Source organism: Garra rufa, chromosome 3 (assembly GCF_049309525.1).
Source record: "Garra rufa chromosome 3, GarRuf1.0, whole genome shotgun sequence".
In the NCBI taxonomy this organism is placed as follows: Eukaryota; Metazoa; Chordata; class Actinopteri; order Cypriniformes; family Cyprinidae; genus Garra; species Garra rufa.
The window spans coordinates 55,372,166-55,398,461 of NC_133363.1; the positions used below are offsets into that span (position 1 = coordinate 55,372,166).

Genomic DNA, 26,296 nt, shown 5'->3' on the forward strand with positions numbered 1-26,296 from the left:
GAAAGAAAGTCAGAATTACGAGATAGAAACCCACAATACTGACTTTATAACAAGTCAGACTTATAAGAAACTTGCAAGTCTGATTCTGAGTCTGAATTGCGAGATACAAACTCGCCTTTGCAATTCTGAGAAAAAAAAATCAGAATTGTGAGTTTATATCTCGCAATTATGACTTTATTTTTAGCAATTGTGAGTTAAAACACGCAAAATCTCACAAATCTGAGTAAAAAAAGTCAGAATTGTGAAATACAAACTTACATTTGCAAGAAAAAAGGCAGAATTCCAAGTTTTTATCTTTATTTCTCACAATTGTGAGAAAAAGTAAAAAAATTATGAGTTTATTTCTCGCAATTCTGAGGAAAAAAGTCAAAATTGTGAGATAAAAAGATGCAATAACTTGAATCAAGTGGTTAAAGCAGTCTTCCGTAAGTCTCTTATGTTCTTCAAATATAAATATATATATTGATGATTATATATATTATATGTATATTGACGATCAACACACAGAGACATGTATATGCCACACGTACAGGACATCTCTCATTCTCAGCTACTTTCATTTATATGCGACATATATAAATAAAGTAGACTATAATGAAAATGTGATGGTTTTATGCCATAATACAGTAAATTACCGTATACTGTATATACATCTAACTCTGTAAGAAACATTCACCTGATTTGTGAATGGTTTGTAATCTCATCTCTCATCTAAGAAGAATTGCACACAGCAAGCGGGGAAGTAAATCACATATTTAATGTGTGTTCTTTAAACAGAATGACACCTCAGTGGAACTTCATCATTGTAAGTTTACCAAAAAAGGAAGTATACCTACCCATATGACTGGAGTGCACACCGTTTGGAAGTGAGACCTCTGAGGAACCTGGCATGCCATCTGAACATAAGAAAAGGAATCACACAAACAAGTCCTTTATATGAATGTTTAAAGTGACAGTTCATTAAAAATTTTGTTATCACTTATTCAAGTTGTTCCAAAACTGTATTTCTTTCAGCCGTTTTACACAAAAGAAGACATTTTGAAGAATGTTGGTAGCCATTGACTTCCACAGTATGGAAAAAATACTATGGAAATCAACAGCAACCAAACAGTTGGTGATTGTCACTTATTTCCGTAGTATGCAAAAAATGAAAACACTATGGAAGTCAATGGCTACCAAACAGTTGCCATTGACTTTCATAATATGGATTAAAAAAAAAAACACTAAGGAAGTCATTATCATCATTATACAGTCATATCTTCTTTTGTGTGAAACAGCTGAAAGAAATGTATTCAGGTTTGAACTTGATGTATGACTGATATAACTGAACCAAAGCCATGGCAATAGCATAATATTTTGATGCCATGGAAATGAACGATTAGCATATCAACCACTGGATTTACATGGTATTCCACGCTACCTCAAAACATAACATGGACTTACTAGTTTCCACCACAGCGTTTTCATATATCGTGTTCAGGAAACCACATCGCATTCAAAAATACTGTATATGGTAATGATATACAGTAGATACTGACCCATGACAGCAGGGCTGCTGTTGCTCTGGAGGGTGTTGGAGGACAAAGACAGCATGTTCGCCCCGCTGAGGGACACTGGGGTGTCCAGAGAGCTGTCTGTACTGTAGGACTGTAGGGTGGTGGCGTTGGTGATGGGCAAAGTCAACGGTATCGAGTAACTCTGCTGACCCAATGCGGCCGGCTGATGGAGACAGAGAAGAAGATGAAAGAGAGATGTCAAGGGATAAATTAGATTAGTAGCAGTGCTGAGTAGATACCTTAAAGGGGTCATCGGATGCAAAACTAACTTTTACATGTTGTTTGCACATTAATGTTAGTTGGTAGTTTGTGTACACAACCACCCTACAATGATAAAAATCCACCCAGTAGTATTTTTATTATCTTTAAAAGTAATATCCCCTTTTTAAAATCAGCTCATCCTCAGCTTCTTGTCGTTGTGACGAAACACAGGTGATTGACATGAGCGCCTTACCTTAGACCCGCCCTCACCGAGCTGAAATAGTACGAAAACGATTGCCATTGTGTGACTAAGGTGCAGAGGAAGACTCTAATTGAGCAACTGAGGTGTTCTGTTGTTGGATGTAATAATGAACACAGCAGTCGACATTTACTGAAGATGCAGAGGACAACTTTACTTTCGCTTTTAAAAGGAAAGCGCCATCCCGGTCTGCATATGCCTCTGTGTTTGTGCGAATCGTTCCTGATGCAGCTTCATCCACAGCAGAAGTGAGTATACAGATCTTTTTATGCATCTTTGTGAATGGCCTTTCTTAATAATGTGCTTGTTGGCAAGTTTCGCCACTAAACATTATATATCTCATAATCCCAGAGAGGGGCGGAGCAAGCAGAGCTCGTTTGCATTTAAAGGGGCCATGTCTTAAAATGAGCTGAGTTTTTGCAGAGCTGATTTTGACAAGGTAAAAGGCTGTTTTTTACACTACTATTGAGAATTTTTAACCAAAGTAGTGATGTAATGAAAAGTCATATGAATCATATGAACTTGTGGAAAAGTAGGCTTAAACCAAATGCCGTACCATCGATTTTTCCCTACAAGATGTCTGAACTCTCCTGAATATCGTGTGAAATCTGCGCTGAGAAACTCCTTCAGTGGCTGTGGCATCATGACAAGCGTCTGCATGTTTACATTCTGCCAGGATGGCATCTAGTGTTTCTTGTCTCTGCGCAAGTATTTAATTTTGAAATCTGATCATGTGATTCAGAATACATGTACTCTACTGATTAGTAGTAGTTACGTGTGCTAGAGTTCTAGATGGTTGAAAAGACATTTCTATGCAGCTTCTAAGGTGTTTTGGTTGCTTTTTACTGGGTTGCAACCGACTGTATGAGGGTGCGAGAGTGTTTGGTTGTAAGGATGTTGCATTGTAGTTTCTAAGGTGGTGTGGTGATCATAAGAGAAGTAAATACACTTTTGAACAGTAGTGTATATTACAGGGATGCCCAGATAAAAAAACATGCAATCACACTTTGCTTACAATTTTGTGATTTCTCATCATGTTGTCGAACTCTTCATTAATCTTCTGATATTTCTCTTCTGTGTGAGGCGTGAGGACATACGAAGCTTCTGGATCAGGGCTGTCACAACCTCTGTGTTCCTTCTTATTCAGCACCTGTAAGCAGAAGCAAAGGATGGTATGATTTTGGTATGAAGAATTTGCATTTGTGTATTGTTATCAGACAAGCCTTATATTTGTATATTTTTGCACATAATCATTGAAAATCATGGTGAATGTTAAAGTTTTAAAGATTCAGTTCATCCAAAACTGACAATTCTGTCATTACTCACCCTTATGTCGTTCCAAATCCGTAAGACCTTTGTTTATCTTTGCAACACAAATTAAGATATTATTAATTACATCCGAGAGCTTTCTGACCCTACAATGCAACTGACACATTCAAGGCCCAGAAAGGTAGTAAAGACATTGATAAAACAGTCCATGGGACATCAGAGGTTCAATCGTAATGTAATGGAAGCTACGAGAATACTTATTGTGCGTAAAGAAAAGAGAGTACAATGAAGCAATGCATGTGCCTTGTGAACAAGCATCGAAGACTGACACGGAAGAGAAGAAATTGTTGAATAAAGCGGCTATTTTTGTTTTCTTTGCGCACAAAAAGTATTCTCGTAGCTTCATGAAATTACATTTTTTATGTCAGCGGGTTGAAGCGACTCCAAAAGCGTGATATTTAGCCCCTGGAATGCAAATTTATCAGGGAGAAAAAAAGTGTATTTTACCCCCTGGAATGCAGTATTTACTGGGGGATCCCCCCTCAAAACGTTAGTTAACAAAAAGTAGTTTTGAGCTACTTTTGAGTGGCAATTGGGCAGGTTTTGTTGTGAAAACCTGGCAACCCTGCTATGCAAGGTCAGAAAGCTCTCAGATTTCATCACAAATATCTTAATTTGTGTTCTGAAGATGAACAAAGGTCTTATGGGTTTGGAACGACATGAGGGTGAGTAATTAATGACAGAACTATTCTTTTAAAACATTCACCATGATTTCCAATGTCCATATGCAAAATCCCTTTACTATAGAAAAAAAACGATGGAGTGTACACATATTATTGGCAAAAGCATCAAATGAGAATAATATAAGATTAATACATTAATTATAATACAGAATACAAAATAAAGTATTCAGCTTTTTTAAAATAGCAATTAAAACAGCGTCCATTATTTCACACAATGTTCCAAATAACAGAATCTTATAAAGGCTAGTTGTGACGTGACCTCAGTATATTGTATGTTAATTCAACGACTGCCACCCAGTTATGATCTCTTATATACATAACACTGGAAATGGAAGGTCAAGATGAGTACACTGTTTTATGGGATCCTGTATTGCATCACTTACTACTCAAAGTACTCTATCTATACAGAATATTTTTATACCTATTACTGAATAGTACAGTGCTAAAGCAAGAGTGTAAGCACAGGACAGTAGATTGAGGACCCACTTGCAGTGGTTTAAGAGCCCTTATGAGAGTGAATGGAAATCAGAAGCTTATCTCATCCTCAGGCATCTTTTAATGCTGTAACTCTGTGCTTTAATGGTATAACTGGGCCTTATATTACACCTATGACTCACATAAGGGTTGAAGAGTTCAGCTAGGAGGTTCTGACTCTCTATTAATCTGGAAAACAAATTTATGTGCTAGTAAATATGGAAATCAGAAGTCAGAAAGACACGCAGTGGAGATTTTGACAAGATCTGCCACACTCGAATCATTATCATCGGCTCCTGGACGTCCAGGTTGAAGAAGTTAATGCACTTTATTGCCCTTTTTCCGAGGTATAGTCATTTAGTAATTAATGTGAAATGCTATGCTATGGTCGATCTCCAATAAAACTTGGGAGAAACTGTAGAGACAACACATACTGTGAGAAACAGGAAGTATAACATTAAAGTACAATTAATTGTAACTTAGAGGCATTATTAATTTTTTTTCTCCTTAGATGACCCTCCTTGTCAATCTTTAAAATAATTCCTATTTGGATGCATAACTGAATACCGAAATAAAGTGTCAATTAAGCTCAAAGTTTCTATAAGCTTTATGGCATGCTAATATACTGTAAAACACAACCACGGCAGTTAAGTGGGTATGCTAATATGAGACCAGCACACATAACTTTGATTCAGAAATGCATTTCTGGTACACGTAAGCGATTTGTGATTCATGGAGGCTAATGAGAGCAGCGCTCGCCAAGACTGCCACGTCCTTGACTGATAGTATCTCAGGTTTCCTCAATATGAATGTTGGATAAGACTGGATCCTTATTTTTAGCTACAACCAATTAGCACCACTCACAGAAAATCTGTTCACATGACTTCAGCACCAGCATTTAGCTACAGATAGCTAGACGCTGAACACGCATTCACTTTTTACTTATCTCTACAGAAAATAGGATCATTGCTAATTGCAAACAAATATTGCGCATACAAAAAAACATTTTCGCTCAAAAGGTTTTGGAGAACACAATGTAGGCTGAGCAGCAAATCAGTGCATTAGAATGATTTCTGAAGGATCACGTGACATTAAAAACTAGAGTAAAGACGCTGAAAATTTTTGCATCACAGGAATAAATCAGATTTTAAAATATGTTCACATAGAAAACCCCAAAAGCCCATTTCTAACAGAATATTAAAATAATAATAATAACTAGGGCTGTCAATCGATTAATTTTTTTTATCGCGATTAATCGCATGGTTGTCATGAGTTAACTCGCGATTAATCGCACATTTTTATCTGTTCTAAATGTACCTTAAATTAATACTTTTTAAAGTTTTTAATACTCTAATCAACATTGGCATGGACAAATATGGATGCTTTAAGCAAATATGTTTTTATTATCAGTGAAACCATACTCGACATGAAGACTAACTTGTTTCAAATGTCATAGATGTTTTTCAAATAACTTGTTCATGTCTATTAGACACATGAAAAAAAGAACATAGAAACACCAGGTTCCCATTACTGCTCTTTCTTTGCACTGAGCAATTTACTTCCACAAGCCTGTTCACATTATTTGCAGGACAGGGCAGCTCACTTCTTCTGAACATGCAAAATCTACATTTATTATTACATTTCTTTGCCTCTCGGTGCCCACATACTGTAATCTGATGCAGCCAAGTTCTCAACAAAACTGTTTCCATTGTTTTGATTAAGTATTTTTGTTATCAGACAACCAAAGTAATATGAAATAATAACTGAAAAAAAAAATCCTGAATTATGATCATGATTCAATCACTGAAAAGAATCATTTACCGGCATCTGGACATAAGTCACTCCCTGCATTATTATCGTTGTTTTTAACTTCCTGTCTGAATTCCTTCAGGATCCTTTGACTTTTTAGGAGTTTACTCATTTAAAGTTATGTGATCGCAAAAACCTGCTTCTTTTTTTTAATGTATTGTTTTGGTTATAATGTACTGATTGGAGAGCCTGGTCTCATGAAAATGCGCACTAGCACGACTTTCTGTTTCTATTTGGCGTGCTATTTATAAGCTGAAATTAACTTTGGCGTGCATATGATATGCATGTGTTTGACGTGCATATAATACGCCGTTTTCGCGTGCACCCGTTACTCGTATGTGGCTTTACGCATCAACTCCACAGCACCAATCCTAACGTACACCGACTCCGCTTGCATTCATTAAATATGCCAGAAGTGCCGGTACGCATGAAAAAGTGCAAGTACGCAAAAGGATAAAATACAGAAGTGCCTGCGTACTGGCCCACTTCAAGCACTGGAATGAACATAACATCTGTTTTAACTGAAAGCGCTGCTCCTCTGCCGCTCGCTGAACAGAGCAGACGCAGATATAAAGAGAGGGAGGTGTGCGCGCATTGGGAGACCTTGCGCTCGTTCAGTAAAACCGGAGAGACTATATTAGGTTTGTCCAATTATGTGTTTATGTATTGTTGCTAGACACTTTTCGCTAGGTTGGCAACACTGTGCATCCATTTCTTTAACTATGGGCTACGTAGTGGGTCAAACAGAAAATGCGCGCTGCGTTAATCGCGCGTTAATAAAATTAGTGCCGTTAAAATGAATTTGCGTTAACGCGCTATTAACGCATTAATTTTGACAGCCCTAATAATAACATAGGCTTTTTTCAGGATTAGAATTGTGACATATACAAACACAGAACTGTGTAGTGCATGGAGCCAATCAGACATGAAATAACTAGTTATATTCCTTAAATGACTTCTCCCCCATGATTAACACCTATGTGCTATGAGCCAGACCTTTGTTCACTATCCAACTCATCCCCCCACCATCAAGATAAGACTCTTACAGAAATGCAGATACACTTTCCTTATTCAGACATACAGTCCCACATACAGTTATATAGAAATGTACACATATCAATGTGTTACCTTTTCTTATATCGTTGTTTCTGTTATGTATGTCGGCCTCAAACATTAATCCGCAATAGGTGAATCATTGTGCATGCTAAGACTCACGTTTAGAATCACTCAGTCAACCGAGAAGATTCATAGATCATGTTTGGTGTCTATGAGCAGCATTTATTATTCCCTAAATGTTAATGTTTGTGGCATCTTAATAACTCCTTGCTTTATATGTATTATTGAACTTTTGAAAGTTTTGTGGCCAAACAACCAATCAGCTTCCACATGCGAAACCCCATTGTGAGAGACAAAGACTTTCAATCTTCCCTCCAAAACTCAGATCAACCGGATTGGTCAAGGTCCAACTGTGGGCGTGAACGACCTACAGGTTTATAAACCTTGCCTCATCTCTCTCTTGGCTCTTGCCTTCGGGACACAAAGACACGTCACCCGTACCTCCCCCCAGATCCATGGGGGGGGGGGGGGTGTTTGGGCTCACCTGGCAGTGGAGATGATGAGGCCTGCAATATTCTCAAGGAACTGGAAAGGACTTTCTGAACTGAACACAAACGGAACAATGCACAACAACAACAAGCTTGCAAGTATCCGTCCTTTCTACAAACGTAGATAGCTGCGTTTAAGGCGTTTTATAAAAGAAACGATTTCAGGATGTTCAGAACCGTTTCATTCCTGTCCCTTTGCAAACTCACTTTCTGTCTCTCTCTCTCTCTCTTACTCTCTCTCTCTCTCTCTCTCTCTCTCTCTCTCTCTCTTACTCTCTCTCTCTCTCACGCGTTCTGTCTAGTTGTGTTTTATGTACGTTTGTCTATGTGCGATCGTTTGTAAGTAGAATAGTTTAATAAACAACCATATATTCACATATAATGATTCTCTGTGCTGAATGCTTACATTACAAAGTCACTTAAACTGTTTCGATCTCATATTGCTACCTTAAGCCCTATTCTGTTCAATTGTTTAACTCCGTTCTGGTTAGTAAAAATGCGTTGCCGTGACGACGAGCCAACGTCAGAGTAATGGATATCACTGAACAATTTGCTGGACAAAGAAACCAGCCGATATCATTATTACTGTTACTGATCAGAAACTGGAAATTGCGTATATTTAATGACGATTATTATACACGATTTCCCGTGAGTTAAACTACTTTCCCTGACTGAAATGTATGTTTTAAATAACTCATTTCATCCTATTCATTGGTTATAAGACCTGGTGGAGTTTGCAGTGTATATGTGATGAGAGAAATAGTCTCATGCATATACACACATATATTGATCATCTTAAATTCTTTGAGCTAACCAAAATTCTCTACATTAATTGGTGGAGAATGCGGGCAGTTTTAAACTATGTGATGTGAGCAGCTCAGGAATAATTTGTGTGTCTGCATGCTTGTGTATTCAAACTCGGCTCGCGACTCGCGTCTCTTTTGTTTGTGTGTGTGTGTGTTAGAACGGTGTGGCCAAGCCCACCTTTAACACCTTCACAGATGTTTGAGCCTCTCGCACAGAGAAACTAAACCACTGTTGAAGATGTAACTTAACTGCAGTTTATATATTGACCCTATAAAACGAAGAAATCTTTTATAGAGCGTCCTAAAGCCACCCTAAATTGAGCGAAGAAAACCTCAATTTTTGCGTGAAGAAGCTGATTGAGCGATGTTCCTCTTTCACCTTACAATGGCCATATCTTTATATTTTGAGTGTAGATAGGTTAGCCATTGATGTGCACTCCAATGCTAATCAGCTATCTTGCTCCTTTGGGTTAAAACCTCAGCTTAGCTAACTGATCAGGTTGACCCCGTTTGCTCGTCGAATAGATTTAATATAGTAAACAACTTCGCGTTATTACTGTACAAATCTTGATCGAGTGTTATTTATTTGTTTTGTGCAAAGCACACACAAGTCTTGTGTCAGCAGGCTGACTCAAGATCAAGGTGCACGCATCGTAACTAAGCAACCTTTTAATAGTGTAAGCATCCTATTAAGTTAAAGTTTGCAAAACACATGTACCTGTGTTCAGTAAAACGGACACAAGAAAGATACACCCGCGATCACGCATCGCCATGGTAACTGCGCTTAGATGCGCGTTCAAATCCACACAAGGTGGAATCTGAAATCCCGCATAAAAGGTATTTCCTTCTATTAAAAGATAGAAGTCTGTCTAAAACCTCTTCCAATACCTATGCCTGATTTCATATTATTTTTTTATTTTATTTTATTTTTTTTCTTTGAGCAACAACGCTTATAGATAGTCCCAGTCAGTCTCTCCCTTCTCTTTTCCTTTTGATGTTACATTATTAATTATTGTTATTTAAACCATAATGATAATTAACATAATGTATGTTTTTTTTTTTGTGTGTGTGATTTAATTTTAATTATTTCACCGCCTTAGATTCAACTCTCCCTTTAGCAATTATAATTGTATTTGCTCATTTTAAATTTTTGATTAAACAGTCTTGATTTAAATTTAAACTTTGACCAAATCGATCAAGTTGCACTCTCTCTACCCCGGGTAATTCGGCCCATCCCAGGGGGGCCTTTCTCTCTTTTGCTCTCTCAGCTCTGCCATTTCCCAGGTGTGACGACTCCATAGCGCCCCCACACGGTGGGCCCCGTCACTGACCTCAGGGCTGGCAGTCAGCTCACTTTCTCTCTTTTGCTTTAACCCTTTATACCTCTCTTTCTGATGGATTTTGTTCTTATTTTTCTCCCTATTAGAGACTGAACCTGTCTGAACATCAGTGAAATCTTTTGGTAACTACACCGATGAACTGAATAGCTCTAAAGTTAATCGCTCATCATTAAGTTTACTCATAGGTTCCTGTGTTTACCCACACAAACTATCTGACCCCTTCTTTACAGCTAGGCTAATAAGCGTTTAGTTTGCGTCACCATCTGATGACATCAGTTAAGTGCGCAACACATAGCAACATTTTAGCTCATTAGTTCTGTACGGACTTGCATTGGCTCTTTGTGCTTTGTCTCTCCCTCTCTATTTGTGTCAACATGTCACCATCCAGTCTCGCCATCCAGTCCAGACAAGGCAAAGATGCCATCCTGCCCTGGGTCTAGTGACTACAGCCCCTGAGCGGAGAACAGCCGGACGACCACGCACACAGGCGAATGGATCACGATCCAGTCAAGAGCTACGGCTGCAGAGTACCAATCGACTCATCTACAGCCCGGACCATCAGTGACCACGCCCTCAACAAGATCGTCTGACTAAAGCCGCAGCGGAGAAAGCTTCACCCACGACGGAACCAGGACAGCGCGCAGAACCGCCTAGACCATCTGGATGTTCAGAGATAGCGGATGAAGAGGACAAGGACCTACACGAGGAGAGAGGAGAAAAGCTTCAAGACACGCCTGCAACACCCCCACAGACTGAGCGCAGAGAGCAGTACAGGAGAACACTCCTAAACAGCGGAAGCTCTCTTTACAATGAACCCAGCACACCTTAAAGAACTCAAATTCTTGCAGATAACAATATGAACAAACAGGAGAGCTCAACACAAAATCTCTCCCGGGCCTAACAGCCCACCGTTCACACCTCACACGCCAGCAAGCTGGCCGGGAATCTGACAGCTGTCACCACAAAACGCTGTCTTCCTGAACACTGCAGTAGGCTACAACACACGCCTGTCTGCAAAACATTGACTTTTAAGCAAGAACATTGCCCAGTGTGACCACGAGACAGATCTGCTTAGCTCCACCTCCAGCTAACAGGACCCCAGCCATTTGTACCAGCAGTCAAAACTGTCAAAACTGAATACAGCAGCTAAGAACACGACTGCTACGACCAAGGCATCAACGCCAGAAAATCTTTCCCCTCAGATATCCACATCACACTGTGAGTCACCACCCAAATGCTACAGCCTTCTTCCGTACAGCGATTTCTCGATCCAGCGGACTCTACAGACCGCCGGAAAACAGCCAAGCACCAGAAGGCAATAAAGATTAGCAAAGTGATTGTCCAGCTGCCCCATGCCAAGGGGGGACGTCTGACTGACCAAGGTGAACAAACATACAGTGGTGTATGGGAGCTGAACACGCAGCGACATCACTGTGTGGGAGTGATCTGAGATCAGTGCAGGCCAACACTGAGGACACCTGTGCTCTGAACTTAACCTGGAATAGACAATGCAAAACCTGCTACGTCCTGTTTCTCACAGCCCTACGATACTCCCTCAACTGCGAGAAAGCCTTGCTAGATAAGATTACTCCCAGATGTTTACACTCTGGCGAACGAACTACCTGCATTCACCAAAAGGGGTCACTGTTCGGCTCAAAACACAGTGTGGCTAAAACCCTAATGCTGCACACACATTCAATGGAATAAGTGAAGCAGTGCCCACTCTAGAAGCCACACCCCCTTTCTGAAAAGTAATCTTTTGCAGTGTACATACCATTCAGGTATTTCAAAGACTTTAAACAATTCCGTCATGAAGAGCCTAAAGGAAAATGGCCACTCAGAAATGGTGCCAAGCTGCTCTCCACATATGACGATGATGCAGAACTAATGTCATGTACAAGGCTCTCAGCAGAGCCCAGCACCCAGATGACAACAGCTGCACTGCACAAGCCATCCAGCGATGTGCCAAGCACACCAGAAGACAAAGGGAATCACAGAGACCTGCCACCACTGTGCGATGTTTATAACTGTCAATGCCTGCAGACCAAGGATCCCATGCACACAAACCCATGTGCTCATAGACCCAAGAGCGAGGCAAGACACGCCCAGAGCAGGTACCTAGTGGAAAACGACAAGCCTGTCCCACTGCAACACCTTAAGCCGGGCCACCTGACATCACAGCACGAGTGACGGCAATCGGATCAACCCTTGTGTCACAGCAAGTCGCAAGAACTCCCTCTGTAAATGAACTGAACCTGCAAGTCTCCGAGTACCAAAATTAACCGACACCCACAAGGACAGCTGGACACGCCTGCTTTTCAAGAACAGAGTTTCTGATGCTAACAAAGAGCTCCTTGAATGAAACTCCACTGAGAAGTACTGAAAGGTAAACTTCTGACTCCTTGCCCAACGCAACACCGCATTAGACTTCCTAAAAGGAAAAAGCATCCCATGAGACCAGCCGACACCTCAGGAGCAGCCAGACAATGTTGAATGGAGCAACGGGCCCACAGGCCCAACAGCGAAACCCCTACCAACACCACTCAGACCCGCTCAAGTCAGTGTCGACACCCCCAACATCAGACGCCTGATGACATTTGAGCAAAACAGCGGGATAACAGACACCTGCTGCCCTCCTGCACCCTAACCGGGTCCGTCTGAAACTTTCTTTACACTACAAAATCTTTACGACAATTCTCTGCGAACCCTGGAACTACCTGCCCTCTCACAAGTGAGAGTCCAACCAGCGATTCCAGACTGCAGGGACCACAGATACTAGATAACAACCACCTGACACAGACCAACCTGGGTCAGGATGACAAGTGACAGTGCCTCGACACCTGTTGCACAAAGCTCGAGGACCCATACCTTGCCACTGTCTACATTATCACACCTGATAACGTCGACCACGGCACCACAGCCACTCCTTGAAGCACCAACCTCCAGAGAGCCACCTCTCTCTTCCAGCCATGAGTGCCGGGTGCATGCCTGATTGTTCCGCACCTTTGACGTCGCTCGCTGTTGTCTGTTGGACGGACAACAACGTTCGAAAGAGGGGATATGTAGTGCATGGAGCCAATCAGACATGAAATAACTAGTTATATTCCTTAAATGACTTCTCCCCCATGATTAACACCTATGTGCTATGAGCCAGACCTTTGTTCACTATCCAACTCATCCCCCCACCATCAAGATAAGACTCTTACAGAAATGCAGATACACTTTCCTTATTCAGACATACAGTCCCACATACAGTTATATAGAAATGTACACATATCAATGTGTTACCTTTTCTTATATCGTTGTTTCTGTTATGTATGTCGGCCTCAAACATTAATCCGCAATAGGTGAATCATTGTGCATGCTAAGACTCACGTTTAGAATCACTCAGTCAACCGAGAAGATTCATAGATCATGTTTGGTGTCTATGAGCAGCATTTATTATTCCCTAAATGTTAATGTTTGTGGCATCTTAATAACTCCTTGCTTTATATGTATTATTGAACTTTTGAAAGTTTTGTGGCCAAACAACCAATCAGCTTCCACATGCGAAACCCCATTGTGAGAGACAAAGACTTTCAATCTTCCCTCCAAAACTCAGATCAACCGGATTGGTCAAGGTCCAACTGTGGGCGTGAACGACCTACAGGTTTATAAACCTTGCCTCATCTCTCTCTTGGCTCTTGCCTTCGGGACACAAAGACACGTCACCCGTACCTCCCCCCAGATCCATGGGGGGGGGGGGTGTTTGGGCTCACCTGGCAGTGGAGATGATGAGGCCTGCAATATTCTCAAGGAACTGGAAAGGACTTTCTGAACTGAACACAAACGGAACAATGCACAACAACAACAAGCTTGCAAGTATCCGTCCTTTCTACAAACGTAGATAGCTGCGTTTAAGGCGTTTTATAAAAGAAACGATTTCAGGATGTTCAGAACCGTTTCATTCCTGTCCCTTTGCAAACTCACTTTCTGTCTCTCTCTCTCTCTCTTACTCTCTCTCTCTCTCTCTCTCTCTCTCTCTCTCTCTCTTACTCTCTCTCTCTCTCACGCGTTCTGTCTAGTTGTGTTTTATGTACGTTTGTCTATGTGCGATCGTTTGTAAGTAGAATAGTTTAATAAACAACCATATATTCACATATAATGATTCTCTGTGCTGAATGCTTACATTACAAAGTCACTTAAACTGTTTCGATCTCATATTGCTACCTTAAGCCCTATTCTGTTCAATTGTTTAACTCCGTTCTGGTTAGTAAAAATGCGTTGCCGTGACGACGAGCCAACGTCAGAGTAATGGATATCACTGAACAATTTGCTGGACAAAGAAACCAGCCGATATCATTATTACTGTTACTGATCAGAAACTGGAAATTGCGTATATTTAATGACGATTATTATACACGATTTCCCGTGAGTTAAACTACTTTCCCTGACTGAAATGTATGTTTTAAATAACTCATTTCATCCTATTCATTGGTTATAAGACCTGGTGGAGTTTGCAGTGTATATGTGATGAGAGAAATAGTCTCATGCATATACACACATATATTGATCATCTTAAATTCTTTGAGCTAACCAAAATTCTCTACAACTGTAAGATATGAGGTCTGAATTTTTTTTCTCGCAATTCCAAATTTACAATTTGCAATTCTGACTTTTTTCTAAGAATTCCAAGTTTACATATTGCAATTCTGATTTTTTTCCCTTAGAATTCCAAGTTTACATTTTGAAATTGTGACCTTTTTCCAAAAATTCCAAGTTTAAATTTTGCTATTCTGAATTTTTTTCCTAAGAATGCTGAGTTTACATTTCACAATTCAGACCTTTTTAAAAGAATTACAAGTTTACGTTTCGCAATTCTGACTTTTTTTCTAAGAATTCCAAGTTCATATTTCGCAATTTTGACTTTTTTCAGAAGAATTCAGAGTTTACACTGTGTTTACATTTCACGGTTTTGAAATTTTTTCCTCAGAATTTCGAGTTTACATTTCACAATTCTGACCTTTTTCTCCCTAGGAATTACGAGTTTACATTTCACAATTTTGACTTTTTCCCCCTAAGAGATCTGAGATAACATTTCACAATTCTGATTTTTTTCTAAGAATTCCAAGTTTATATTTCGCAATTCTGACCTTTTTCCCCTAAGAATTCTGAGATGGCATTTCGCAATTCTGACTTTTTTTTCAAAGAATTCCAAGTTTACATTTCACAATTCTGACTTTTTCCCCCCTTAGAATTCCGAGTTTACATTTATCAATTCTGGCTTTTTCTAAGAATTCCGAGTTTACATTTCACAATTCTGACTTTTTTCTAAGAATACCAAGTTTGCATTTTATTTTATTTTTTTCTAAGAATTCCAATTTTACATTTTGCAATTCTGACCTTTTTCCTTAGAATTCCAAGTTTACATTTCACAATTCTGACCTTTTTCCCCTAAGAATTCTGAGATGACATTTCACAATTCTGACTTTTTTCCTAAGAATTCCAAGTTTACATTTCACAATTCTGACCTTTTTCCCCTAAGAATTCCAAGTTTATATTTCACAATTCTGACCTTTTTCACCTAAGAATTCTGGGATGACATTTCGCAATTCTGACTTTTTTTCTAAGAAGTTTATATTTCGCAATTCTTTTTTTTTTTTTTTTTTCCAGAAAAATTCAGAGTTTACATTTTGCGATTCTGACTTGTTTTTCCTAAGAATTCCTAGTTTACATTTAGCAATTCTGACTTTTTTCCTCCTAGGAATTCCAGGTTTACATTTCACGATTTTGACATTTTTCCTCAGAATTTCGAGTTTACATTTCACGATTTTTTACTTTTTTTCTAAGAATTCCAAGTTTACATTTCGCAATTCTGACTTTTTTTCTAAGAATTCCAAGTTTATATTTCGCAATTCTGACCTTTTTCCCCTAAGAATTCTGAGATGACATTTCGCAATTCTGACTTTTTTTCAAAGAATTCCAAGTTTACATTTCACAATTCTGACTTTTTCCCCCCTTAGAATTCCGAGTTTACATTTATCAATTCTGGCTTTTTCTAAGAATTCCGAGTTTACATTTCACAATTCTGACTTTTTTCTAAGAATACCAAGTTTGCATTTTATTTTATTTTTTTCTAAGAATTCCAATTTTACATTTTGCAATTCTGACCTTTTTCCTTAGAATTCCAAGTTTACATTTCACAATTCTGACCTTTTTCCCCTAAGAATTCTGAGATGACATTTCACAATTCTGACTTTTTTCCTAAGAATTCCAAGTTTATATTTCACAATTCTGACCTTTTTCACCTAAGAATTCTGGGATGACATTTCGCAATTCTGACTTTTTTTCTAAGAAGTTTATATTTCGCAATTCTTTTTTTTTTTTTTTTTTCCAGAAAAATTCAGAGTTTACATTTTGCGATTCTGACTTGTTTTTCCTAAGAATTCCTAGTTTACATTGAGCAATTCTGACTTTTTTCATCCTAGGAATTCCAGGTTTACATTTCACGATTTTGACATTTTTCCTCAGAATTTCGAGTTTACATTTCACGATTTTTTACTTTTTTTCTAAGAATTCCAAGTTTACATTTCGCAATTCTGACTTTTTTTCTAAGAATTCCAAGTTCATATTTCGCAATTCTGACCTTTTCCCCCTAAGAATTCTGAGATGACATTTCGCAATTCTGACTTTTTTTCAAAGAATTCCAAGTTTACATTTCACAATTCTGACTTTTTCCCCCCTTAGAATTCCGAGTTTACATTTATCAATTCTGGCTTTTTCTAAGAATTCCGAGTTTACATTTCACAATTCTGACTTTTTTCTAAGAATACCAAGTTTGCATTTTATTTTATTTTTTTCTAAGAATTCCAATTTTACATTTTGCAATTCTGACCTTTTTCCTTAGAATTCCAAGTTTACATTTCACAATTCTGACCTTTTTCCCCTAAGAATTCTGAGATGACATTTCACAATTCAGACTTTTTTCCTAAGAATTCCAAGTTTACATTTCACAATTCTGACCTTTTTCCCCTAAGAATTCCAAGTTTATATTTCACAATTCTGACCTTTTTCACCTAAGAATTCTGGGATGACATTTCGCAATTCTGACTTTTTTTCTAAGAAGTTTATATTTCGCAATTCTTTTTTTTTTTTTTTTCCAGAAAAATTCAGAGTTTACATTTTGCGATTCTGACTTGTTTTTCCTAAGAATTCCTAGTTTACATTTAGCAATTCTGACTTTTTTCCTCCTAGGAATTCCAGGTTTACATTTCACGATTTTGACATTTTTCCTCAGAATTTCGAGTTTACATTTCACGATTTTTTACTTTTTTTCTAAGAATTGCAAGTTTACATTTCGCAATTCTAACTTTTTTCTAAGAATTCCAAGTTTATATTTCACAATTCTGACCTTTTTCCCCTAAGAATTCTGAGATGACATTTCGCAATTCTGACTTTTTTTCAAAGAATTCCAAGTTTACATTTCACAATTCTGACTTTTTCCCCCCTTAGAATTCCGAGTTTACATTTATCAATTCTGGCTTTTTCTAAGAATTCCGAGTTTACATTTCACAATTCTGACTTTTTTCTAAGAATACCAAGTTTGCATTTTATTTTATTTTTTTCTAAGAATTCCAATTTTACATTTTGCAATTCTGACCTTTTTCCTTAGAATTCCAAGTTTACATTTCACAATTCTGACTTTTTTCTAAGAATTCTGATTTTACATTTTATGACTTTTTTTAATCAGAATTTACATCTCACAAATGTAAAAATTTTTTTGCTTCTGCCATGCAATAAATCTTAATAAAAGGTAATTGTGACTTTTTATACCACAATTCTGACTTTCTGACTATGTTTATATTTCACAGTTTAGACCTTTCTTCTCTTGTTCCTTTTTTAACCTGTGGCAGAAACTCCATAGCAAACAGTTATTTTAATATTATTTCACAATATTGCTGTTTTACTGTGTTTTTGATCAAATAAATGCAGCCTTTGTGAGCATAAGAGACTTCTTTCAAAAACATTCTTAATCCAAATTTCTTACAGGTGCTTTGAATAAAAGCACCCATGAATAAATGTAAAGACAGATGACAACTGCCTATAGAACATGGTAAAAGGAAAAGCACATAATAACCTTGGCCAGCATCACATGATTGTAAATAGAGCAAATGCATGTGAAAATGAAGATGTAATTTGAGCACATGCCTCACTGAAGACAGTGATCTATAATTACTCCATCCTGCATGCTTGCAATGCGGCCCAACGGTTTGCTAACTGTATTACAGCGACATAAATGCACCCTGCATCTCCAGATGCTACTGCTACTACATGCATTAGTGTAATCTGTTAAAGGCCGTTCTGTGAGATCCTATTCCATTAAATATAGGTCATAACAATAGAGTGAATCAAGATCACTATTGTGAAACATCATAAGAGATAGCTGTGATCAACAAAGCATTTTTAAATATACATGGAAGCACATTAAAACTGGTCCGTTTAATACTGGTAATTATATTACAAGAAAAAGCAATTCTGCTTTTGAGCTTTAAAGTTTGAGGCCACTTACTTCCACAATGTCTGAGTTAGTTCTGCTCTCGTGAGGTTCGTTGTATTCTGTGTACTTGAGCAAGACCTTGTCCATGTCTGTGCTGGCGTACTGGAAGAGTTTATTGGAGCTGTTAAAGATTATCAAGGCTATTTCACAGTCACACAGAACACTGAGCTCATACGCCTTCTTCATCAGACCAAACTTCCTCTTTGTGAACGTCACCTAGGAAATTGACAGGAGAAAGGTTAGAAAAGTTATGCTTTGGTCATAGATATCAACTAAGTAGTTTGATCAAGATCTGTTCACTACTGACTGATGTGGTTTCGCCCAAACCAATAGATCCATCCAAACAAAAGCTAGATTGAAAAACTGTAAATTATGGATGTAAAAAAAGACACAACGATGAGCATTTATGGTTAAGAAGTATATATATTTTGAATTTTTTTTTAGAAAATGACAGAACATTTTGCTTGATAAAACTATTATTCCTTGGCTGGGATCATGCAGAGCCCTTTGAAACGGCATTGAAACTGTAATTTGGACCTTCAACTCATTGGCTCCCATTGAATCCACTATATGGAGAAAAATCCTTGAATGCTTTCCTCAAAAAACTTAATTTATTTTCGACTAAAGGAAAAAAGACAGGAACATCTTGGATGACAAAGGGGTGAGTAAATTATCAGGACTTTTTTTATTGTGGAAGTGAACTAATCCTAAAACAACTCTGGTACTGTACTGTTATTTTTCTAAGTGTTTGCTCATTAGTAGAATCAGAAGAAGTCATTCTTCTTGACTGTCTGATGGCACCCAGCTGTCAGGGTTGCCAGATCATCTCATGTTTCCTGCCAATTATCACCCTCCCTAAGGAATCTCAAGCTTGCTGCCACTTCACAGCTGAGGGCCAAATTCTTACAGCAGTACATAAAACACTGAGAACAAACTCTTTCGATGTTAGTTGTCAATGTCACAGTGTAAATTCACATTTGAAAAATGTTCAAACACAGCTTTCCAGAGACTCTTGCAGAGGCGGTTGAGGAATGATTAGTGCTTTTGGATAATAAGAAAAAATGATTAATTCGACCAAACATTTTATTTACTAGTTATTTAAAGGATTAGTTCACTTCCAGAACAAAAATGCACAGATAATGTACTCACCTCCTTGTCATCCAAGATGTTCATGTCTTTCTTTCTGCAGTCGTAAAGAAAATATGTGTTTTGAAGAAAACATTTTTAGGATTTCTCTCCATATAGTGGACTTCTATGGTGCCCCGAGTTTGAACTTCCAAAATGCAGTTTAAATGCAGCTTCGAAGGGCTCTAAACAATCCCAGCTGAGGGATCGTTTAGAAAAATATTCAAATAGAAAACGAGATGGGAGTTTTTCGACATACCCTAACTGTATTGACCCGGATCACATGCATCGCATTGCAGAGATGAGACAAGACAAGCATTTGAGGTTAAAAAGTATATAAATTGTCAATTTGTTTAAAAAAAATAACCAATCGTATTGCCAAATAAGACCCTTCTTCCTCGGCTGGGATTGTTTAGAGACCTTTGAAGCTGTGTTTAAAATGCATTTTGGAAGTACAAACTTGGGGGCACCATAGAAGTCAACTATATGGAGAGAAATCCTGAAACGTTTTCCTCAAAAAACAATTTATTTACGACTAAAGAAAGAAAGACATGAACATCTTGGATGACAAGGGGTTGAGTGAGTACATTATCTGTAAATTTTTGTTTTGAAAGTGAACTAATCCTTTAAGTTATTTACATTGTGAACCAAGAGTAATTAGGGTCAAAAATAAAAACAACAATAAAATTACCCTGGTTTTATTATGTTTTGAGGACATGGAACCACGAAAAGACCATGAAGCTCATCAAGAGAATGCCAGGAGTATGCAAAGCAGTAATCAAAGCAAAAGGTGGCTACTTTGAAGAACCTAGAATATGACATATTTTCAGCTGTTTCACACTTTTTTGTTATGTATATAATTCCTCATGTGTTAATTCATATTTTGGATGCCTTCAGTGTGAATCTACAATTTTCATAGTCATGAAAATAAAGAAAACTTTGGTTCAAAGGTGTGTCCAAACTTTTGGTCTGTACTGTATGTCCAAAATAACATGCCAAAAACATATTATACCATGTTTTCCGGATATGGTACTATGGTAATACTATGATTTTCACACTTTGGAGTACAATATACACACCATACTACTGTATATAATTATAGTACTTACATACAGCATATATAAAATACCATGAAATTACCATCTGATGTGCTATAATGTAAAGTACCATTTAAAGGTTTGGGGTTAGTAAGATTTTTGTAAGAAATTAATACTTTTAATCAGCAAGAACACATTAAATTGACAAAAGTGCCACTAGAGACATTCATAATGTTACAAAGGATTTCTATTCATAATAAACGCTGTTCTTTTTACTTTCTATCATTAAAGATTCCTCAAAAAAAAAAACAGTTTCCTTCAAAATTATTAAGCAACACAACTGTTTTCAACATTAATAATAATAATAAATGTAAACTGAGCAGCAAATCAGCATATTAGAATGATTTTTGAAGGATCATGTGACACTGAAGACTGGAGTAATGATGCTGAAAATTCAGCTTTGCATCACAAAATTAATTATATTTAAAAAAATATTCAAATAGAAAACAGTTATTTAAAATACTAAAAATATTTCACAATATTGCTGTTTTTACTGTGTTTTTGATCAAATAAATGCAGCCTTGGTGAGCAGAAGAGACTTCTTTCAAAAACATTTAAGAAGTCATCGGCCTTCTTACATCATGCTATCACTTAAAATATATCAAGGCTTTCTATAAAATGGCTGATATAGAAATAGTATATAGTAAACCAACACCAAACTAACAACATACAGTACAGTACAGTACAGTACAGAGGAATTATTCATGTACACAGAAATCTATTTCCACACACGCAAAAACCTCCAGTGTAAATCCCCGATCAAAAACACTGTGTGTACCAAAAATACTCTCGCGAACAAGAGCGCCCAGACTAGATAGGGTTTGTGGTGCGGCTTGGTATTTTAAATTTAGATCCCAGTACAGACTGGGTAAATTCAGGTCTGTCCCTGTGGTTTTGCTTTGAGTGATGGCCGTCAGGGGCAGAGAGAGACACTGTACAAGCCCTGAGACTGACCAGTCTCCTAATGAGAGATGTGGAGCCCTGAACTGCTCTAATTACTGCCACCACACCACAGGGACTGCAGCCCGCTGACGAACCCAGACAAGAGCTCCAGTGTGCAGATGCATGGAGGAGGGTCAGCCCGGTCCCACCACGATAGACCAGGAGTCTGACCTATACATTCATTAAACACGCTTGAACATTTGAACAGATATAAATCAATGTATGTTAGGAATGAAGGTGTGAGGCATTCCCGCTGGTTCAATGGTCTACAAAGCTGATTTGTAAGAAATCTTTGAAACACCTTTCAACAGGTACAAGTCACCATTTTCTGTCATTAAACTGGCTGTTGATTATGGCTCAGAATTGTAAGGATTTTAATTTAATTTAAGTTTACATACACCTTGCAGAATCCGCAAAATGTTAATTATTTTACCAAATTTTGTTTAGTACTGACCTGAATAAGATTTTTTTTATATAAAAGACATTTACATATGCATACATACACTTGATTCTTAATACTATGTTGTTACCTGAATGATCCACAGCTGTGTTTTTTGTTTAGTGATAGTTGTTCATGAGTCCTTTGTTTGTCCTGACAGTTAAACTGTCCACTGTTCTTCAAATAAATCCTTCAGGTCCCAAACATTCTTTGGCTTTTGCATTTTTGTGCATTTGAACCCTTTCCAACAATGACTGTATGATTTTGAGATCCATATTTTCACACTGAGGACAACTGAGGGACTCATATGCAACTATCATAGAAGGTTCAAACACTCACTGATGCTTCAGAAGGAAAAATTATGAATTAAGAGCCAGGGGTGAAAACTTTTTGAATTTTAAGATCAGGGTAAATGTAATTTATTTTGTCTTCTGGGAAGCATGTAAATATCTTCTGTAGCTTCTGAAGGGCAGTACTAAATGAAAAAATATGGTATTTAGGCAAAATAGGAAAAATGTACACATCTCCATTCTGTTCAAAAGTTTTCACCCCCTGGCTCTTAATGCATCGTGTTTCCTTCTGAAGCATCAGTGAGCGTTTGAACCTTCTGTAATAGTTGCATATGAGTCCCTCAGTTGTCCTCAGTGTGAAAAGATCGATCAAAATCATAGTGATTGTTAAAAAAGGGTTTAAATACATAAAAATGCTAAAAAACCAAATGATTTGTGGGACCTAAATGACTTTTCTGAAGATCAGTGGGCAGTTTAACTTTTCAGGACAAACAAGGGACTCATGAACAACTATCACTAAACCCGAACAAAGAAACAAAGAAAAACAAAGAAAAACAGCTGTGGATCATTCAGGTAACAACACACAGATTTAAAAATCAAGAGTATGTAAACTTTTGAACAGGGTCATTTTTTTTTATAAATTCAGCTACAATTTTCTCTTGTGGACTATATGTAAACATCTTTTATGTGAAATATCGTATTCAGGTCAGTATGCATTTTGTATGATTCCTCTTATTTTAGTAAAATAATTAACATCTTGCAGATTTTGCAAGGTGTATGTAAACAATATATTGACCTCAACTGTATAGAGTATGCAAACACCATGTAAAAGTTAATTTAGCATCCAATGTCCCTTTTAACAATTTTAAAATCTTTAAAGGAAGCACTACAAAAGTAATTGTGGTTCAGTGAGGAAACAATCTAAACAAGTCAATGAATTAGTCACTGAATCACTTATGACTTGCTCACAATTACAAACTTATAACTTGAATATTTGTGTCCAATTTGACTTTTTGACAAATTCCTTTCAAAAAATGCAGTTTATTATAGTTCTAATAGGTCATGTTTGTTTTAATTTGATCACTAAAAAATGGAACCAGTTCTGAATAAGAAGCATTCATGCTAATATCTAGAGACTGGTGTAGCTGATGGCTGATTTGTGCAAAAAGTAAACTGTTTGAAAAATATGATTTATAATTATTTCTTAAGTCTCTTATGCTCACCAAGGCTGCAGATTTTGATTAAAAATACAATAAAATATAATTTATTATAAAACAATTTAAAATAAATATTTTGCATTACAATGAATTTTAAAAACTATTTTATTCCTGTGATGCAAAGCTGAATTTTCAGCATCATTACTCTATTCTTCAGCGTCACACGATCCTTCAGAAATCAATATCGTGATATGCTGTGAAACTGTGATACAAGAATCTGTTGTAACATTATAAATGCTTTTACTGTCACTTTTGAGCAATTTAATGCATCCTTGCTCAATAAAAGCATTATTAAAAAAAAAACACTTTAGAACTGCAGTGTATTTACAAATTACTGCAATTTAATGCACATTTATCTTTAACACCTAGTTGCAGACTTGGAAAGCACCCAATAATTTTTTTGCAGTTTTAGTTTGAATTAATGCAGCAGACATCTTCTTCTCACCTGTCTGTTTCTCTCATCCATTATGCGGGTAATCTGAATCTTCTTACGCCCCATTGTCACTTCCCTTTGTTTCTCTTTACTAATCAAAATCCTCTTTACTCTTCAGTGATTGTGACAGATTATGTTTTGGTTTCACTGCATCGTAAGAAAACACCTCCTCTCTGCATTCTTCACCTCACCAGAACCTGTAAGAGATGCAAGGAAATGTTAGGCAAGAAGACAAACAAAGCTTTTATGGAAATGTACACAATTTTCATAAATACCATAAACAGCACAGAGGAAAGACAACAGTGAGTGAAGACTAGAAAAATTGCATTGCTGGCTGATGTAAACAACGTCAGTATAATGATAAACCCACTGGATTATGGGGGCAGGAAAAGACACTGCACAAGTACTGTAACAGCATTTCTCATTAACATGGATTGAAACCAATTTATTTTCAATTAAAACCACATCATACAGCTACTAATGCACATAATATGCCACATAAATCTGAAACTACAACATGTAATCTGGGGAATCCTGACAGAGAACCATCCATCATCACATCACAGGCTGTCATTACCTTCCAGAGCAGCATAATATACATCCAAAAGATAAATAATTCCATAAAGGTCTTACTTTTGCTTGTATTTACTCCTCACTCAGTATGCCTCCCCAGAAAAAAAAATGTAAGAAAAATGTCACTACAACTATTTCTGGAGCTCATAAGAACTAAAAAGTATCTACAAGGGTTTTTAAAGCAGTTCCTGAAAACCTGTTTTTAGAGAATTCCTGGCTGATGTTCCCACTGAAGGAGCAGATCTTGAGATCTGATGGAAGACAAAGGAACAACACCCGTATTCCTGCACTTTCACACCTTCCCGCTCATCTCCACAGTTACCAGGGCAACCAACGAGATGCCTTACATATGATCTATCAACTCTGTCTAAGTGAAAAAAGAAGAAGAAGGAGCCAATGCAATAAAACAACACTGTATATTTTAGCAATGCTTTCACATTTTGCATTTTATATTTGGGTTTGCACATTCAAATGTACTTTTTGAATCTTATTTACACTTATGCTTTTGGTAGACCCTTTTATTAAAAGCAACATAAACTGCAATCAAGATATACAATTTTTTAAATCAATTTATGCATTCCCTGGGAATTGAACCTGTGACCTTGGTGTTGCTTGCAGCATGTTCTACTGTTTGAGCTAAAGGAATGTTATGCATTTACTAAGACTGTATGTTTAAAATGTAATTTAAATACAAATAAAATATTTTTAAAAAATTATAAATGTTACATTTTTTTTCATGTGACGATATTTAAAAATGTTTCATTGTTAAAGGGGACATATCATGAGTAGTTCACTTTCAGAACAAGAATTTACAGATAATGTACTCAGCCCCTTGTCATCCAAGTTGTTCATGTCTTTCTTTCTTCAGTCGTAAAGAAATTGTGTTGTGTTCGAGGAAAACATTTCTCTCCATATAATTGACTTCTATGGTGCCCCCGAGTTTGAACTTCCAAAATGCAGTTTAAATGCAGCTTCAAGGGGCTCTAAATGATCCCAGCTGAGGAAGAGTCTTATCTAGTGAAACGATCTGTTATTTTCTAAAAACATTTACAACTTATATACTTTTTAACCTCAAATGCTCGTCTTGCCGAGCTAGACAAGACGAGCATTTGAGGTTAAAAATTATATAAATTGTAATTTGTTTTTGAAAACAACCCATCGTTTTGCTAGATAAGACCCTTTTTCCTCGGCTGCGATCATTCAGAGCCCTTTAAAGCTGCATTTTGGAAGTTCAAACTCGGAGGCACCATAGAAGTCCATAATTTCCTTACGACTAAAAGAAAGAAAGACATGAATATCACAAGGGGGTGAGTACATTATCTGTAAATTCTTGTTCTGAAAGTGAACTACTCCTTTAAGTGCTATAGAGACAGAGCGCATTTAGGCCACACTCACACCGGGGTGGAAAACAATTCAACGCTCTCCATTTACTTTGTATTACGGGATGCTGACTCCTTGTCATTTCTGACTTATAACAAAAATCAGAACAATGTCTAAAAGCTGCTATGAGACAAGGTGTACAGTAAACAAGCTAAAAAACGTAGAACTACGTTTTTATAAGCTGTCGACCCAAAAAACAAGTG

General features: G+C 37.3%; 1 protein-coding gene across 1 annotated transcript in view; it reads right to left on the reverse strand.

The window, feature by feature from the left end:
* Positions 1–24,329, reverse strand: part of LOC141331665 (myocyte-specific enhancer factor 2A-like) — a 32,561-nt gene extending 8,232 nt beyond the window's left edge. The window contains exons 1-5 of the mRNA XM_073836702.1: positions 24,153–24,329; positions 18,610–18,813; positions 3,032–3,166; positions 1,539–1,719; positions 837–896 (exon numbers count right to left, since the gene is read on the reverse strand). Coding sequence (XP_073692803.1) covers positions 837–896; positions 1,539–1,719; positions 3,032–3,166; positions 18,610–18,813; positions 24,153–24,206 — 634 coding nt within the window. The 5' untranslated portion in view covers positions 24,207–24,329. The remainder of the gene's footprint in view (positions 1–836; positions 897–1,538; positions 1,720–3,031; positions 3,167–18,609; positions 18,814–24,152) is intronic.
* Positions 24,330–26,296: the final 1,967 nt, after the last annotated feature.